Genomic DNA, 17,852 nt, shown 5'->3' with positions numbered 1-17,852 from the left:
TATATATATATATATATATATATATATATATATATATATATATATACAGGTTTGCCATCACTTTGATATACAATCACCACTCGAACCACTTGTATTAATGTTCTGTTACCGTTATGCAGCAAAATACTGTTCAAGATTATTTTAGCGTGGTATTTAACTGTTTTATCGGTTGTGTCAAAAGGGATAGGTTCAGTTCCACTGCAACTATCGGGCTGATCGGACGCAAGTTCGTGTTTCTCCAGTGGTGCGGTAAATTGTTTTATTCCGCTTTCAAGGTCATTTCTTATTCTATTGTCTGAATCAGTGCGGTCGAGTGATAGTTCGAATTAATCCGTCTTCAAGGTCAATTGTGAGTTGTGTAAAGAAGCACTGTGTGGTACCGTTAGCCAGCGCCCAGCTGGGCGCTGCTGCTATATTGTTAACAAATACATTGGACAGTGTATAGTGAAAAAACGTATAAAATTCCATTGTACAGTGCAGAAAGAGACTGCAAAAAAGTGCTTTTTCCTCTAGGAGGTTTTTTGCACTTTATTGATCAGGAATATCCACCGATTGCCTAGGACCGGGCCTTGTCTGCCGTTCACCCTTTGAGAGCTAAAGCTAAGTATTTTTGCCTTTTTCTTTTTTCCCCCTGTTCTTCAATACCACTACATTTGTCCTCCAATATTTACCCGCACGGACACATTTCCGTGCCATGACAGAAGGCACAGAATTGCCTGACCTCCCTCCAGATGACAAAATGGAATCATCTTATAGCCAAATATCTCGTGTAAAAAATTATCCCGATGGACTTGCACTCCCGGCCGGACCGTATGCGGTTTACATCCGGACCAAAGCCAACGGTAAAAAATTGAATCTTCTAAGACTTTCTGAAGACCTGTCCTCGCGATACAATACCGTACAAAAAATTGAAAAAGTACGCCCGGACAAGCTTAGGGTCTTGTTAGCCAGTGCAAAACAGGCTAATGAGATCGTTCGAAGTGAGAATTTCACGCGGGAGTATCGCGTATACGTACCAGCTCGCGAAGTCGAGATAGACGGCGTGATCACCGATCCGAGTCTGACTTGCGAGGACGTTCTTAAGCATGGGGCAGGCGGTTTTAAAAACCCCCTACTCAAGAACGTTAAGATACTGGACTGCAAGCAATTGCGTTCAGTATCGACCGCTGAGGATGGGACTAAGTCCTATATCCCATCAGACTCGTATCGGGTGACTTTCGCTGGCTCGGCTTTGCCTAATTACGTCCTCCTGGACCGAGTCCGTTTACCTGTTCGTCTTTTTGTGCCGCGGGTCATGAACTGCACTAATTGCAAACAATTGGGACATACAGCATCCCATTGTTGCAATAAATCCCGGTGTATAAAGTGTGGAGGGAGTCATGCGGATAACTCCTGCAGTGGAGACAATGAAAAGTGTCTCTACTGTAAGGAGGGGCCGCATGACCTCTCTGATTGTCCCGCGTACAAATTGCGCCAGGATAAGATGAGGCGTTCACTTAAGCAACATTCAAAGCGTTCTTTTGCTGAAATGTTGAAGAGTGCTACGCCTCCAGTAAACCTGTACGCTTGTTTGGCAACTGACGAGAGCGAATATGATGACCCCCTCGAAGGTACATCTTCGGCTGTCCCTCTTAGCAGAAAGAGAAGAAATAAATCTTTTCAAAAGCTCCCTAGTAAGGGTTCGAAGATGTCCTCTGATGGGTCTCGAAAAATTACAACAACTGGTAGTGATGGCAAAAAACCAGAGAGAAAAGCTCCAGGCCTTGGAAAATTAAATTCCGAGCAAGAATTTCCATCACTTCCTGGGAATTCAAAACCCACGAAAGTCCCTAAAGATCAGTCAGAAAATTTACCAAATACTGGGTTTGTTAAATTCTCTGATATTGTGGACTGGATCATGTCTACTTTCAATATTTCTGAACCTCTTAAAAGCCTGATAATGGCTTTTATTCCTACAGTTAAAACATTCTTGAAGCAGTTGACTGCAAAATGGCCCCTTCTTTCAGCGATCGTATCCTTCGATGGCTAAGACACCCACCGAGGTCACGGATACAATCACTGTTATACAGTGGAATTGTAGAAGTATCATCCCAAAAATAGATCCTTTCAAATTTCTAGTAAATAATCTGAAATGTGACGCATTTGCATTGTGCGAAACTTGGCTAACTTCTGAAATACCCTTAAACCTCCACGATTTTAACATTATTCGTCTGGATCGAGATGATTCCTATGGAGGAGTACTTTTGGGGATCAAAAAGTGCTTTTCTTTCTATCGCATTAACCTCCCCTCGATACCAGGTATTGAAGTTGTCGCATGTCATGTTACAATCAAAGGCAAGGACCTTTGCATTGCTTCCATCTACATTCCCCCAAGAGCCTCGGTTGGGCATCGGCGGCTCAATGATATCATAGAGCTTCTTCCCGCACCGACGTTGGTTTTAGGAGACTTTAACTCACACGGTACGGGATGGGGCTGTCTTCACGACGATAACAGATCAACTATGATCCATGATATCTGCGACAACTTCAATATGACAATCTTGAATACGGGAGAAATGACACGAATTCCTGCACCACCAGCAAGACCAAGTGCGCTAGACTTATCCCTTTGCTCGACATCGCTACGGTTGGATTGCACGTGGAAGGTAATCCCTGATCCCCACGGTAGCGATCATCTGCCTATCGTAATTTCAATCGCCACCGGATTAAGACCATCGGAAACAATCAATGTTTCGTATGACCTCACACGAAACATTGATTGGAAATGCTACGCAAATTTGATATCTGAGAATCTAGAAACAACACAAGAACTTCCTCCGGAGGAAGAGTACACGTTTTTGGCTGGCTTGATTCTCGACACCGCGACTCAAGCTCAGACGAAACGTGTACCCGGCGCGAAAACTAACATCCGTCCCCCCAACCCGTGGTGGGACAAAGAGTGCTCAGAATTAAACGCGGAGAGAACTTTATCATTTGTCGAGTTTAGGAAAAACGGAACACCTGATAATTTTAGAAACTACGCGGCATTAGACGCTAAAATGAAAAGCTTGATTAAAGCGAAGAAAAGCGGTTATTGGCGTCGATTCGTAGACGGATTATCGAGAGAAACATCAATGAGCACTCTTTGGAATACAGCCCGACGAATGCGCAACAAAAACACCACAAACGGAAGCGAGGAATATTCTAACCGCTGGATATTCGATTTCGCTAAAAAAGTATGTCCTGACTCTGTTCCGGAACAGACAATCATGCGCGTCGCTTCATCAAACAGAAACGAAACACCTTTTTCGATGGTCGAGTTCTCACTTGCGCTTTTATCGTGTAACAATAAATCTCCGGGGTTAGACAAAATCAAATTCAACTTGTTGAAAAATTTGCCTGACTCTGCCAAAAGGCGCTTATTGAATTTATTCAATAGGCTTCTTGAGGATAATATTGTCCCACATGACTGGAGACAAGTAAGAGTTATTGCCATTCAAAAACCAGGTAAACCAGCCTCCGATCACAATTCGTATCGGTCGATTGCTATGCTTTCCTGTATCCGGAAATTGTTCGAAAAAATGATTCTGTTTCGTCTAGACAATTGGGTCGAGACTAATGGCTTACTTTCAGATACACAATTCGGCTTCCGCAGGGGCAAAGGAACGAACGATTGTCTTGCGTTGCTCTCAACCGAAATTCAAATGGCATTTGCTCGTAAAGAACAAATGGCGTCAGTTTTCCTAGACATCAAGGGGGCTTTTGATTCAGTTTCCATAAACATCCTATCTGAGAAGTTGCATCAGCATGGTCTTTCACCAATTTTGAATAACTTTTTGTATAATCTGTTGTCCGAGAAATACATGTATTTCGCGCATGGTGATTTGTCGACAATACGATTCAGTTACATGGGTCTTCCTCAGGGCTCATGCTTAAGCCCCCTTTTATACAACTTTTACGTGAACAACATTGATGAATGTATCAACACATCTTGCACGCTAAGACAACTTGCCGACGACAGCGTTGTGTCTATTATAGGACCCAAAGCTGCCGATCTCCAAGGACCATTGCAAGATACCCTCGACAACTTGTCGACATGGGCTCTTCAAATGGGTATCGAGTTCTCCACGGAGAAAACTGAGCTGGTTGTATTTTCAAGGAAGCGAGAACCAGCACAATTACAGCTTCAACAAGGGGGTGAAACCATAGCTCAGGTCTTCACATTTAAATATCTCGGGGTCTGGTTCGACTCCAAAGGCACCTGGGGATGTCACATTAGGTATCTGAAACAAAAATGCCAACAGAGAATCAATTTTCTTTGTACAATAACCGGATCATGGTGGGGTGCCCACCCAGGAGACCTGATCAGGTTATACCAAACAACGATATTGTCCGTGATGGAATATGGATGCTTTTGCTTCCGATCCGCGGCGAACACTCATTTCATCAAGCTGGAAAGAATTCAGTATCGTTGTTTGCGTATTGCCTTAGGTTGCATGCAGTCGACTCATACGATGAGTCTCGAAGTGCTCGCGGGCGTCTTACCGTTGAAAAACCGATTCTGGGATCTCTCATATCGATTGCTAATCCGATGCGACATCTTGAATCCGATGGTGATTGAAAACTTCGAAAGGCTTGTCGAGCTCAATTCTCAGACCCGTTTTATGTCCTTGTATTTTGATTACATGGCTCAGAATATTAATCCTTCTTCGTTTGTTTCCAATCGTGCTCATTTCTTGGATACTTCTGATTCTACTGTGTTTTTCGACACATCCATGAGAGAAGAAATTCGTGGAATCCCGGATCACGTGCGCCCTCAAGTGGCCCCAAATATTTTTTATAATAAATTTAGAACAGTCAACTGTGAAAAGGTGTTTTACACTGACGGTTCAAACATCAACAGGTCCACAGGCTTCGGCATCTTCAATCAAAACATCACCGCTTCTCACAAACTCAATGATCCGGCTTCAGTTTACGTCGCAGAATTAGCTGCTATTCAGTACACCCTTGAGATCATTGAAACCTTGCCCAAAGACCATTACTACATTGTCACGGACAGTCTAAGCTCAATAGAAGCTCTCCGGGCAATGAAGCCAGGAAAGTATCCCCCATATTTCCTGGGGAAAATACGGGAACACTTGCGAACTTTATCTGAACGGTCTTATTTAATATCGTTAGTCTGGGTCCCTTCGCATTGTTCCATTCCAGGCAATGAAAAGGCAGACTCATTGGCTAAGGTGGGCGCATTAGAAGGTGATATTTATGAAAGACCAATCTGCTTCAATGAATTTTTCAGTATCTCTCGTCAGAAAACTCTCGAAAGTTGGCAAACTTCATGGAGCAATGGCGAACTGGGACGATGGCTACATTCCATTATCCCTAGGGTATCGACGAAACCTTGGTTCAGGGGGATGAACGTGAGTCGCGATTTCATTCGTGTTATGTCGCGGCTCATGTCAAATCACTACACTTTCAACGCACATCTCCGGCGTGTTGGGCTTGCGGAGAGCGGTCTCTGCACCTGTGGCGACGGTTATCAGGACATCGAGCATGTCGTGTGGTCGTGCGTAGAGTATCGTGACGCCAGGTCGAAGCTACTGGAATCCCTTAGGGCCCGAGGTAGACCGCCTGAGGTTCCGGTTCGGGATGTGTTGGCGAGTCGGGATAGTTTATATATGCTTCTCATATACCAGTACCTTAAACACATTGATATACAAGTGTAATGTGTTATCCCTCGCTCAGAAAGTATAAACTCCACCTACAGCTTCGACACTAACATCCGCCCGATTCTCTCGATCCCCGTCCCTGTCCACCATCTTCATTGGAACTAACAAGATCTTTTTTTGTCACTAACTTTTTCGTTACCCCTTCCCTGTCTCTTCACCATCTCGATGGCAACTAATTAGATCTTTATCGTTTTCAAACATTTTGTTCCCACATCCCCTTTTTACCCCGTTTCCACAATATTTACTTTTTTTTTCATTCTCTTCCGTAACATCACCATCATCGTCCACGGAAGGCCGCCCCAGTCGAAAACCAGCACGCGGGCCACCCGCCGGGCCTTCGTAGCCTGGGGGTGTTTCCCGCGGACCCACACGGACCGAATGATGCGGCCAACATGGATCTTCGCCAACGGCATATGGAAGACCCTCATGCAATATTCAATTCACCGGCCACTACCGATCGCTTCTCGAGAATCCGCTACCGCTACATTACATAATGATACTATTCTAGTTTTAAGTTAGTCGTAATTAAGATTAGTAAATACCCTTGGCATCTTAGAGCTTAAGCAGTGTGCCTTAAAATTATATTATAATATTGAATAAAAAAAAAAAGGGATAGGAAAAAAATTATAAGTGCTTTGCGTTGCTCTCGTTTATTTTTTTCATTTTCATTGAATATCTAATGGGGACCAGTCGCTTCATCCAATTGAGCTATAGTTGTGTTTGAGCTAATTATAAATTTCTCCTTAAATATTCCACATTTGTGCCACTTTTCAGAAATTACAAAGTGGTTTATTTTCTCGGTTTGCAACAAGTGAAAAATTATCCTTGTATTATGTAAAGTTGGAACAAAATAATATATTTTATCTGTTCGACGAACTGATATTTTTTTTTATCAAATCGAACGCGTAGCTCATAATCCAAGACTCTGTATCCCACATTATCGAAATGACGGAATGAGTAACGAATTCTTATTCGACTACTCGATTTTTCAGTGCTCGTTCGGTTCAGTGCTAGATTTTTCGCCTGGGTAGGGTGCTCGATCAACCCGATTGACAGTGACAGCATGAATATCATTGAGTTTTCTCTCATTTTACGAATGTGTTAGTGTAAAAGTTAGGTGACTTACGCCATTTTATTACACTCCAGCTAGAGGAATGGGTGATGCTGACTAAGGTAGGACTTTTTAATTCATTTCCTGCTAAATTCAACAATTTATGCTGTAATTCTAAAAGAATTGGTTATTTACTAGTTCTGTATATCCGAAAAATTTGAAGATTTAAAATTATATGTATCAGTTATATAATTTTTTTAATGTAAAAATAAACTAAAAATCAGCGTGAAAACAAAAAACTGGAAAGAAGAAGAAGAAGAAAACGAATTGACAATTCAGTCCGCATCTTCTCACTCATTTCCGACAAATTTCCGAATCAACCGGTTTTAGGCGAAATTCATTCGAAATCGGATGTTGCACTGAAGGTGGAATCGATTCGGAATTCCACATGGAATTCCGAATGAAAATTTCTCGCCGATTCGGATCTGATAATGTGGGATTGATCTGGACTATTCATAAATTCAATATGCACGAGAAGCAACGAGTGCAATATTTACATTGAACAATGCATAAGAGTGGTCAAAATTATATTTGGTAGGAAAAAATACATGGTATGTTCCATGGAATATAGAGTAACTTTGTATGCTGTTTAGAATAATCCAGGTGACTTTACGCGAAATAAAACTTTTGTATTACACTAGGTTATTGGAACACCATACAAAACTATATTACAACGTTAATACCCATAATAAATTCATGTCAGATGGTTTAGCAGAAGTTACTGAGTATAAATGAATATTGGGTCATTCATTAAAACTTCCAATTCTGAACGATTTTTTAAATCATAAAGCGAGACATATAAGGGGCAGAGTAAGAAAAACGAGATTTAGAGAACATAGAGATAGTTTTGATTTGCAACGATCTTTTTCCATTGATTGATTAATACAAATAGATATCGGCAAAACAAATTAAACTCGGAGGAAGAGTAAATTGAACGTAGACTGATATGTAGTTTCATAAAAACAAGCCCGCCCTCTGCATTTTCTTTCTAATTCCGAAGCGTTATCAATCGGAAACGCGTGTAACGGCCCAGCCAGAAAAGTGTTCACTCGCAGTCGAGAGTTCATCCGCGAGTGTTTATTTTGAAATCCGCGCTCTTTTCCGACTGTCAAACAAGGATTCCTTCCACAGTCCGGTACCAGTGCAAAGTGAAAACACGCAGTTTTGTGAATGGTAAAAATTAATCGCTAATATCCGGAAAAGGTGGACAAAATATCGACAACAAAGTGTACCGGTGCATTCGTTGTTCCTTCGGTGATCGGAAGTGACTGTTCGTGATTGTGAGTTTTAATAGTTGCGAGTGTTTTGGGACGTTTTTTATCCGTGGTCCCAGGCTCAAAGTAAGGCAGCTGTGCCCGATCTAGGTAACGGGAGCTTCCTGCTTGCGGGAAGAAAAAGAAGACCTAACGATAACAAGTCGCTAACGAAACTTGCCTGCTGTTGAAGGAAAAAAGGGAAAACCAGACAGGAAAGGAACCGGTTAAAGGACACCTTATAGTTCGACGACTGCGCTGGGTCGTAATGATGGAATCGGTCGCAATCGGCGACAACAAGCTGTCCCCCTCAGCGGCTGGAAAAAAGCTTAAGCAGAGCCGACTGCCGTTTCAAGTAAGAATTTCGAATGTTTTGTAAGAAAATTATGCCTGGGTGGAAATTGGTTATTAGTTTACGTAACTACCTGAGATTGTACGAATGGTTTTCTTGTCCGTCTTGCTTTTACAATTGGCCAGACTGTGTTAATTAGTTCTTCGAACAGGTAGTACCCTGAATATAGGCATTAACTGGGTGAATAGTTTTGGATTTTGTTGCACTAGTTCTTGCTGTATCAACAGGATCGTAGGCAAGTTCCGACAAAACACCGAAGCTTCTGCATTTCAGGAGTACTGTTTTCAGATTAACTAATTTTGTTATTTTGTCTACTGATATAAAGCAGGTATTTTATATACTAGTACTAATATTCACTTATTAATTTTCATGTTGTCTTTGCTATTTTGCTCAGAGATGTGTTTTCCTATTTGGTATTTCTATGATTTTTTCACTCGTCTACTATTTTATTATATACCTTACCATTTTATTACGTTAATCTGATTTCTGGTATCTTGTTTATAATAATTGAACTTCTTTTTAGTTAGTTTATTTTACTGTTTATTTGCTTACATCTTTTATGCTTATTTTTGTATTTCGTTTCGTACTCATCTCCGTGCAGTTCACCAAAATTGTTGTTTGTTTATATTTTAAAACCTTTTTAATTTTTGTCATGTAATATTGTTAAGTTTAATCGTTTGGGCATTTCCCATTTTTTATAATTTTGCCATTCTAGATGTTTACATTTGTGATTTATTTTATTGTAATTAATAAAAATTTATGTAAACTGTTTCGTGGCTTTATGGCAATTCTATAAAACTTATAAAAAAACTAAACGGCAGAGATGACAAAATAAATTGAAAAATCAAAAAAAGGCAAAGCAAAAATCCCTAGTAAAATAAAATCACAAAAAACTAAATGTATCGATAGAAGAGGGGAACGAGAATGAAAATTTAGTTTAATGTTCAAGAAGAATTAAAAGAAGGACGGCAAAACAAAAATAAAATGGGAAGTATCAAAATAAGAAATTGATTATTTGTAGAAAAATCCTGGATTAGAACTACTTTTTCACTTTATGTGTGGGGTTGAGATTTCTATTCACCTACCCAAAATGAGTGAGCAGAAAAAAAACAAAAAATGTGCGGATAGGAAGAGTAAGAAAAGAAGAGAAAAAATAAGTAGAAGGGAACGCTATAACAGAAAAATCAGAAAAGAATAATCGGGAAAACGGAAACAATATCAGAAAAGATAAATTAATATCAAGAAAACGCGCAAAGCTAGGGAAAGGACTAGGAATAGTATAGTAAAAGAGGAGACTAATAACAGACCGAAGAGAATCGAAGAATGTAAATGCAAAATGTTAACGGAATTCAAGAAAAGGAAAAAAACAAAGAAGAATTTCGAATAGAAAAACTGACGAGATAACTGAAACACAATGAACTTTGATGATAAAACATGGAAATAAGTTAAAATAAACAACGAATAATGATAGAGAATACTTGAAATAAGTATAACAAAGCATAAATGATTATCAAAAAAAACAACTACAACTAAATTTCTGTTTGAGCTGTTAGTAGAATGTTGTCACTAATAGTACTGTTGTTGTACCGTTGAATTCCACTATGTTATATCACGTCATTACACTCTCACAAAGTCACTATTTTCACAGTCACTATTTTTCCGAAAGTGTATCAAACGTTATAATACAGATACGTATTTCGGAATGCTATTTGCATCCTTCTTCAGTGTATCGGTTTTATAAGATTCGATCTTGCATGACACAAGATCAGAGCATACCAGTTAAAGCTTCAAATCGTTCAATGGCACTTTTTGTCTTGCTGTCTAGCAACAACCTACCTCTAGCATGCTACGCGTAGTACTGAAACGTTAGCTATAATTTTGCTTATATTTATAGCTTCGCGTGCTTCCAACAGTTTCGCTTTTGCATCAATTGACCAATCAGAGCGATGCTTACCCTTTGATATATCACTTACTCCTTCAAAACCGTCGACTATGACAGGGAAATCCGGTATGCCGGAGATTTTTTGTAGATAAAATAGGACACTGCTATCTGTTAATCAACATTTCAATGATATACAATTAAAATAACATGGCTATGAACATTCAAATCAATACGTAGAAAAATTTCCAATCAAATGCTGACATAGTATTAATAGTTAATACAAAATTGACTGAGCTGTAATGGTTCAAAACCTGACAAAATTCTACGTGTATTTTTCTTGAGTTTCTGATTGGCACCCTTATATAGAAAACAAAAATGTGTTCCACATTAAAAAGCTCTGAAAGTTGTTTTGACAGTGTAAAGTGACGTCTCTACTCGGTATTGTTTGGCAAATCATCATGAATGGGTTAACTCCAGAGCAACGCTTCCAAATCGTGAAAAGTTATTTGCAAAATCAGTGTTTAACTAACAGGCTCAGTTTCATTCTTGCTTGTCGTGACCTTTCATACATGAAACTTATTTATCATTTAATAAAGAAAATTGGAGTTTCAATTTAATAAAGGCCCCTTTTAAGACTTAGCTCTGATCCCAGCTGCGTCCATGAGTTCAACCAATAGCTAAATTAGAATAAAAATTATGTAATGATACAAACAAACTCGAAACAGTTTATGAAATTATCAACAAAATGTCAAAAAAACAGCTTATTTTATAATTTATAGAAGGTAATCGTTTGGTTCAAATAATATTTCCGAGTAGATTTCATAATTAATGACGAGTTACTTAAGATGATATTTAAGCTATAAGAGAATATGTTTTAATAAATTCAAAACGTTGTGACTATGTTAGAATTAAATTAGGGTAAGAATATTATGTAAAAGTGATGCTACGGCGAAGAAAAACTTATGTAAACCGCCTTAAGAAATAAACGTATTTATGAAAAAAAAAAACAGGCTCAGTTTGCGAGATAAGAATTTCGATTTTGGAGTTTTGTACCACTTTTCCGGTACTTCCTGAACCAGAGTCCGGGGGCCAGTCTAGCCGATAGTTAGTCGATTCGTTTGGTTAGCAATTATCGTAAATGTGAAGAAAAACTAAAACATAATGTATGTGCCCTAAGCACATAACGAAGCTTACCCCTATTAAAATGTTTTGGAACCCAATTTATAACAATTTCTACGGTTATAGGAATCATTAGAATACGAGATGGGAAACATCTGAGAAAAGTGAATGCATATTTTTGTCACACTCTCACACACACGTGCGTCTTGTATTTTTCTGTGAAACAAAGTCAGTTTCAATGCATCCGCCATTTTTTCGCTTTGGTTTCCTGATAGCATTCTGAAAAAGGAGAGAGAAATAAAATTGGCTCGACAAGGCTGCCAAACACACAGACATTCAATCTTTGTGAAAATTGAATATTTTTTCATTGTTCATTGGAATCCATGTAGTGTCTAACCCATACGATAGATTAATGTGATAAAACTTCTTATCAAAATAATAAAATGTATGCTGGCAACCCGGTACAGTTTGCTAATATACGAGAGAGTACAAGAGAAATACGGTGCGCAAAGGGAATTGAGCGAGCCACGTGGTAGATTTAAAACTCAACACGTGACCCTCTGTCCTCAGACCTTAAGGTGATATTGGGAGTTGAGAGCAGTTGAGAAAAAAAAAGGCGGGTGGGTAATGTCAGAGACATAACTGGATGTCGTGAATACGAAAACAAATGACATGTTCCTTAACACTTCCGAATATCAAATAGTTGATCAATTGTATGAATTATGCAAGCATTCCCCTTTTCCACATTTTTCGCAAAAACAAAGAAGGCTTCACTTGATCTCGATTACTGTGAATTTCACACAGCGAAAAGTGCAAGAATCTAACCAAACTGTTCTACATTTGCACTAAACTGAGGATATTTTCTTTCGATTTGCGAACAACACATCCTAATAGTTCTTCAGAAAACTTTTAGAGCCATTAGAACGGCTGATTTTTTATAATGCTTTCCAACGATGCTTATTCATCCATCGAAATGACTGGCAGCTGTGACGTAATCACTCTTATCGGAAGCGAAACTAGCTTTGCAAACGGCACAAAATACATCTGCTCGCATTGGCGATAGAATCCAAACTGATTAGATTTTTGTTAGGAGCTTTCTTTTACGTGATTTCGTTTGTAGCATTTTCACTAATGGGCGGTCCTAACGGCTATAAAAATAGTCGCATACAGAATATTAATGTCGATTATTTTATTTCGCATTTGCAAATTTATTGAAAAAAAAAACTATCAATATGCTGTAGGGATTCATTTCCAGCATTCAGAAGGGACAAATTGCGTAATTCTCTACGATATTAAACTCGGAACATTTTCGCAAAAAAAAGCTTCACTTGATCTCGATTACTGTGAATTTCACACAGCGAAAAGTGCACAAATCTAACCAAATTGTTCTTGATTTGCACTAAACTGAGGATAATTACCTGCGGTTTGCGAAAAACAAATCCTAATAGTTCTTTAGAAAAATTTTAGAGCCATTAGAACGGCTGATTTTTTATAATGCTCTCCAACGTTGCTTTTTCATCCATCGAAATGACTGGCAGCTGTGACGTAATCGCTCTTGTCGAAAGCGAAACTAGCTGTGCAGACGACACAAAACACATCTGCTCGCAGTGGCGATAGAATCCAAACTGATTCAATTTTTGTTAAGAGTTTCCTTTATGTGATTTCGTTTGTAGCTTTTTCACTAATGGGCGGTCCTAACGGCTATAAAAATAGCCGCATACAGAATTTTTATGTCGATTATTTCATTTCGGATTTGCATAATTTATTGAAAAAAAACTATCAATATGCTGTAGGGATTCATTTCCAGCATTCAGAAGGGTCAAATTGCGTAATTCTCTACGATATTAAACTCGGAACATTTTTCGCAAAAAAAGGCTTCACTTGATCTCGATTACTGTGAATTTCACACAGCGAAAAGTGCACAAATCTAACCAAATTGTTCTTGATTTGCACTAAACTGAGGATAATTACCTGCGATTTGCGAAAAACAAATCCTAATAGTTCTTTAGAAAAATTTTAGAGCCATTAGAACGGCTGATTTTTTATAATGCTCTCCAACGTTGCTTTTTCATCCATCGAAATGACTGGCAGCTGTGACGTAATCGCTCTTGTCGAAAGCGAAACTAGCTGTGCAGACGACACAAAACACATCTGCTCGCAGTGGCGATAGAATCCAAACTGATTCAATTTTTGTTAAGAGATTTCCTTTTGTGTGATTTCGTTTGTAGCTTTTTCACTAATGGGCGGTCCTAACGGCTATAAAAATAGCCGCATATAGAATTTCAATGTCGATTATTTCATTTCGGATTTGCATAATTTATTGAAAAAAAACTATCAATATGCTGTAGGGATTCATTTCCAACATTCAGAAGGGTCAAATTGCGTAATTCTCTACGATATTAAACTCGGAACATTTTTCGCAAAAAAAGGCTTCACTTGATCTCGATTACTGTGAATTTCACACAGCGAAAAGTGCACAAATCTAACCAAATTGTTCTTGATTTGCACTAAACTGAGGATAATTACCTGCGATTTGCGAAAAACAAATCCTAATAGTTCTTTAGAAAAATTTTAGAGCCATTAGAACGGCTGATTTTTTATAATGCTCTCCAACGTTGCTTTTTCATCCATCGAAATGACTGGCAGCTGTGACGTAATCGCTCTTGTCGAAAGCGAAACTAGCTGTGCAGACGACACAAAACACATCTGCTCGCAGTGGCGATAGAATCCAAACTGATTCAATTTTTGTTAAGAGATTTCCTTTTATGTGATTTCGTTTGTAGCTTTTTCACTAATGGGCGGTCCTAACGGCTATAAAAATAGCCGCATATAGAATTTCAATGTCGATTATTTCATTTCGGATTTGCATAATTTATTGAAAGAGACTATCAATATGCTGTAGGGATTCGTTTCTAGCATTCAGAAGGACCAAATTGAGGAACTCACTACGATATTCACCACTTTTGGAAACATTTTTCTTGAACGATTTGTTGTACAGCAGCAGCTATTTTCTTCTCTTCCTCAGAACGCGTTCTGATTGGCTGGTGTTGACATGGGTCAAATGAGATAGGTTTTTCAATAGTGTACTATTGAAATACTTCAATGCTCTTGCTATACACGTTTAAGTTGAAAAATTTCGATTCTATTGGTAGTTAGATTATATAAATCCTTCCACAGATCACTGAGCTATGAGCTTTCAAAATACGAGAAAGGCAAACGCGCCATATGAATTATCCTCTTTGATACTCGTTTATACCAAACATTTCAGAAAAGTTTAATTTTGAACTATTTGAGATTATGTCACACAACTGAAAATTTTATCATAAAATTGTGATCATATTTCCGATGGCATGTAGCAAAAATTATGTTGATTCGTTAGATACAACAAGAGATATTCACGATCAAAAACTTATCACTCTCTCAGAGGGTAAATTTTGAAAAGGCACCCCATAGTAAAGTAAGTCGTATTCACGACAATAAATATATTATCAATGCAATCCCATAGTTTATTGCGAAGTTTAATTATCAAATATTACACAAAGTTTGATGAAATCAGGCATCCCTGCAAGCATCTGATCGGTGTTGACAAGCGAGGGGGAACCAGCTAGTAAAAAAACTTTTACATAACACAAGGTGTGTACCGCTAGTAAATAGTTCGCGCAGTTAAATATAGGTGGAACTAGTGCATCACGAAAACATTTTTTATAATAATTTACTCATAGTGTCATGTCTGTTAGTCTGTGGACATATATAAAGCAGGTTTAAGACTCTATAACAAATAACAGATAGACTTCAAAATCCTGTAAAAATTTCAAATTTGCCAAACGTTGAAAACACTCCTGCTACCTACTCGACTATGCGACTACGTCCGGAACGATAACAAATTTCTCCTGCCTGTTATAGAAATGTTCCAACTACAACAAATTTAACACTTATCACACGATTTCTCTAAGTGTTAAAAGCAACTTTTTCATGTCACAAAAATCATACGACAATTCAATCGGAACAAAACAAAAACAAACTTGTCATTTTAACCAACATCAAAACTAAAATCTGTTATGAAGTGAATGCTGCACCAAAAATTGTGTCTCATGTGAAAGCGGCACCCAAATCTGGGTGGCACCTCTTGTCGATCGTGGTGACATCTGCAAGTGTTCGCCATAAAGTTTGAGAAAATTTTACACACAGTTCATATGTGAGCCTGTATATCTGTTTTTTGTGACTCTATCGTTCCAAATCGGCTCTATATGCACATACAAAGCTTACAATATATATACAATCTCATATCTCACATGATATATACAATCTCATATCTCACAGAGAACAGACATCCAAGCTAGTACAAACTTTTGTCGTGAATACGACTTACTTTACTATGGGGTGCCTTTTCAAAATTTACCCTGTGAGAGAGTGATAAGTTTTTGATCGTGAATATCTATTGTTGTATCTAATGAATCAACATAATTCTTGCGACATGCCATCGGAAATATGATCACAATTTTATGATAAAATTTTCAGTTCTGTGACATAGTCTCAAATAATTCAAAATTAAACTTTTCTGAAATGTTTGGTATAAACGAGTATCAAAGAGGATAATTCATAAGGCGCGTTTGCCTTTCTCGTATTTTTAAAGCTCATAGCTCAGTGATCTGTGAAAGGATTTATATAATCTAACTACCAATAGAATCGAAATTTTTCAATTTAAACGTGTATAGCAAAAGCATTGAAGTATTTCAATAGTACACTATTGAAAAACCTGTCTCATTTGATCCATGTCAACACCAACCAATCAGAACGCGTTCTAAGGAAGAGAACAAAATATCTGCTGCTGTACAACAAATCGTCCGGGAAAAATGTTCCGAAAAGTGGTGAATATCGCAGTGAGTTCCTCAATTTGGTCCTTGTGAATGCTAGAAACGAATCCCTACAACATATTGATAGTTTCTTTCAATGAATTATGCAAATCCGAAAGGAAATAATCGACATTAAAATTCTGTATGCGGCTATTTTTATAGCCGTTAGGACCGCCCATTAGTGAAATATGATTACAAATCACCTTTAGATTCTAAAACAATTTTGTTAGAGATCGGTTAAACTTTTTTCAATGTGTTCGAATGGTTGATTCGCAACATTAAACTGACGAATCGAAACCACGGCATTTCGTCTATTCGTCCGTAAACGGGAATGGGACATTTCGTTCGTACGAATGATGTTCGAATACACGTTTCGTTTGAAACTAAAATGGCATACATTCTAGCGTTTCGCATATGGTTAATCACAAGAATTGGACTGATTTCATCAAGGTTTAGCATTTATTTGAAGAAGTTTACTGATATTTGAATATTTTGTGGGAAACGAGTCGCATTCAAATTCATTCGAGTGAAAATAAGAATGGCTTATTCGTATTCGTTCGAAAGTACCCGTTCGTCGTACTGCCGATACGGACGTAATCAAGAATGAGGGTGATAGTAATGTAAGTAGAATAATACAGGTAACATAGTTACTGACAGGTAGTAACTGTTGTATCGACTTGAGAAGCCAGGAATATTTGTTGCCTTGGTCATGATTTAATAAAGAAATTGAATTGTTGTTATATATTTTTCAACTTAATTGGCTTGAAATTTTTATGACATTTGTAGAAAGTTCACGATCTCTGATAAATACATGCTACTTTTGATTTAAAAAGGTATGGTAAACCCTTTTCAAGTTCTTTAGAGGCTTTTGTTTTTTCTGCGAAGTGCTCTTTGAACCGCATTTCCAAAGTCCTCTTCATCCTTCAGCTTGAGATTATTCTCGTGCATATCACGCGTTTTTTTGTCGTGAATACGACTTACTTTACTATGGGGCGCCTTTTCAAAATTTACCCTCTGAGAGAGTGATAAGTTTTTGATCGTGAATATCTCCTGTTATATCTAACGAATCAACATAATTCTTGCTACATGCCATCGGAAATATGATCACAATTTTATGATAAAACTTTCAGTTGTGTGACACATTCTTAAATAGTTCACAATTAAACTTTTCTGAAATGTTTGGTATAAACGAGTATCAAAGAGGATAATTCATATGGCGCGTTTGCCTTTCTCGTATTTTGAAAGCTCATAGCTCAGTGATCTGTAGAAGGATTTATATAATCTAACTACCAATAGAATCGAAAATATTCAACTTGAACGTGTATTACAACAATATTGAAGTTTTTCAATAGTACACTATTGAAAAACCTGTTTGATTTAACCCATGACAGCACCAGCCAATCAGAACGCGAGATGTCTGTATCTATACAAGAGCATCCATATAAAAGTTGAATGGTTCACTTTTCCTATCATTTGCTGAGCAACTCTCCCCGAAACAAGACACACGAGAGCAACATCGAGGACCTGTCGTCTCATTGTTTCCCGATATGAATGCACGAGACACCGTCAGCACAATG

General features: G+C 38.1%; 1 protein-coding gene across 1 annotated transcript in view; it reads left to right on the top strand.

Annotated features, from left to right (window-relative positions):
* Positions 1–7,957: 7,957 nt before the first annotated feature.
* LOC131430351 (chromatin assembly factor 1 subunit A) overlaps positions 7,958–17,852 on the top strand; it is a 53,196-nt gene continuing 43,301 nt past the window's right edge. The window contains exon 1 of the mRNA XM_058595255.1: positions 7,958–8,424. Coding sequence (XP_058451238.1) covers positions 8,338–8,424 — 87 coding nt within the window. The 5' untranslated portion in view covers positions 7,958–8,337. The remainder of the gene's footprint in view (positions 8,425–17,852) is intronic.

Source organism: Malaya genurostris, chromosome 2, assembly GCF_030247185.1.
Source record: "Malaya genurostris strain Urasoe2022 chromosome 2, Malgen_1.1, whole genome shotgun sequence".
NCBI lineage: Eukaryota > Metazoa > Arthropoda > Insecta > Diptera > Culicidae > Malaya > Malaya genurostris.
This window is presented reverse-complemented; position numbering and strand designations above follow the sequence as displayed.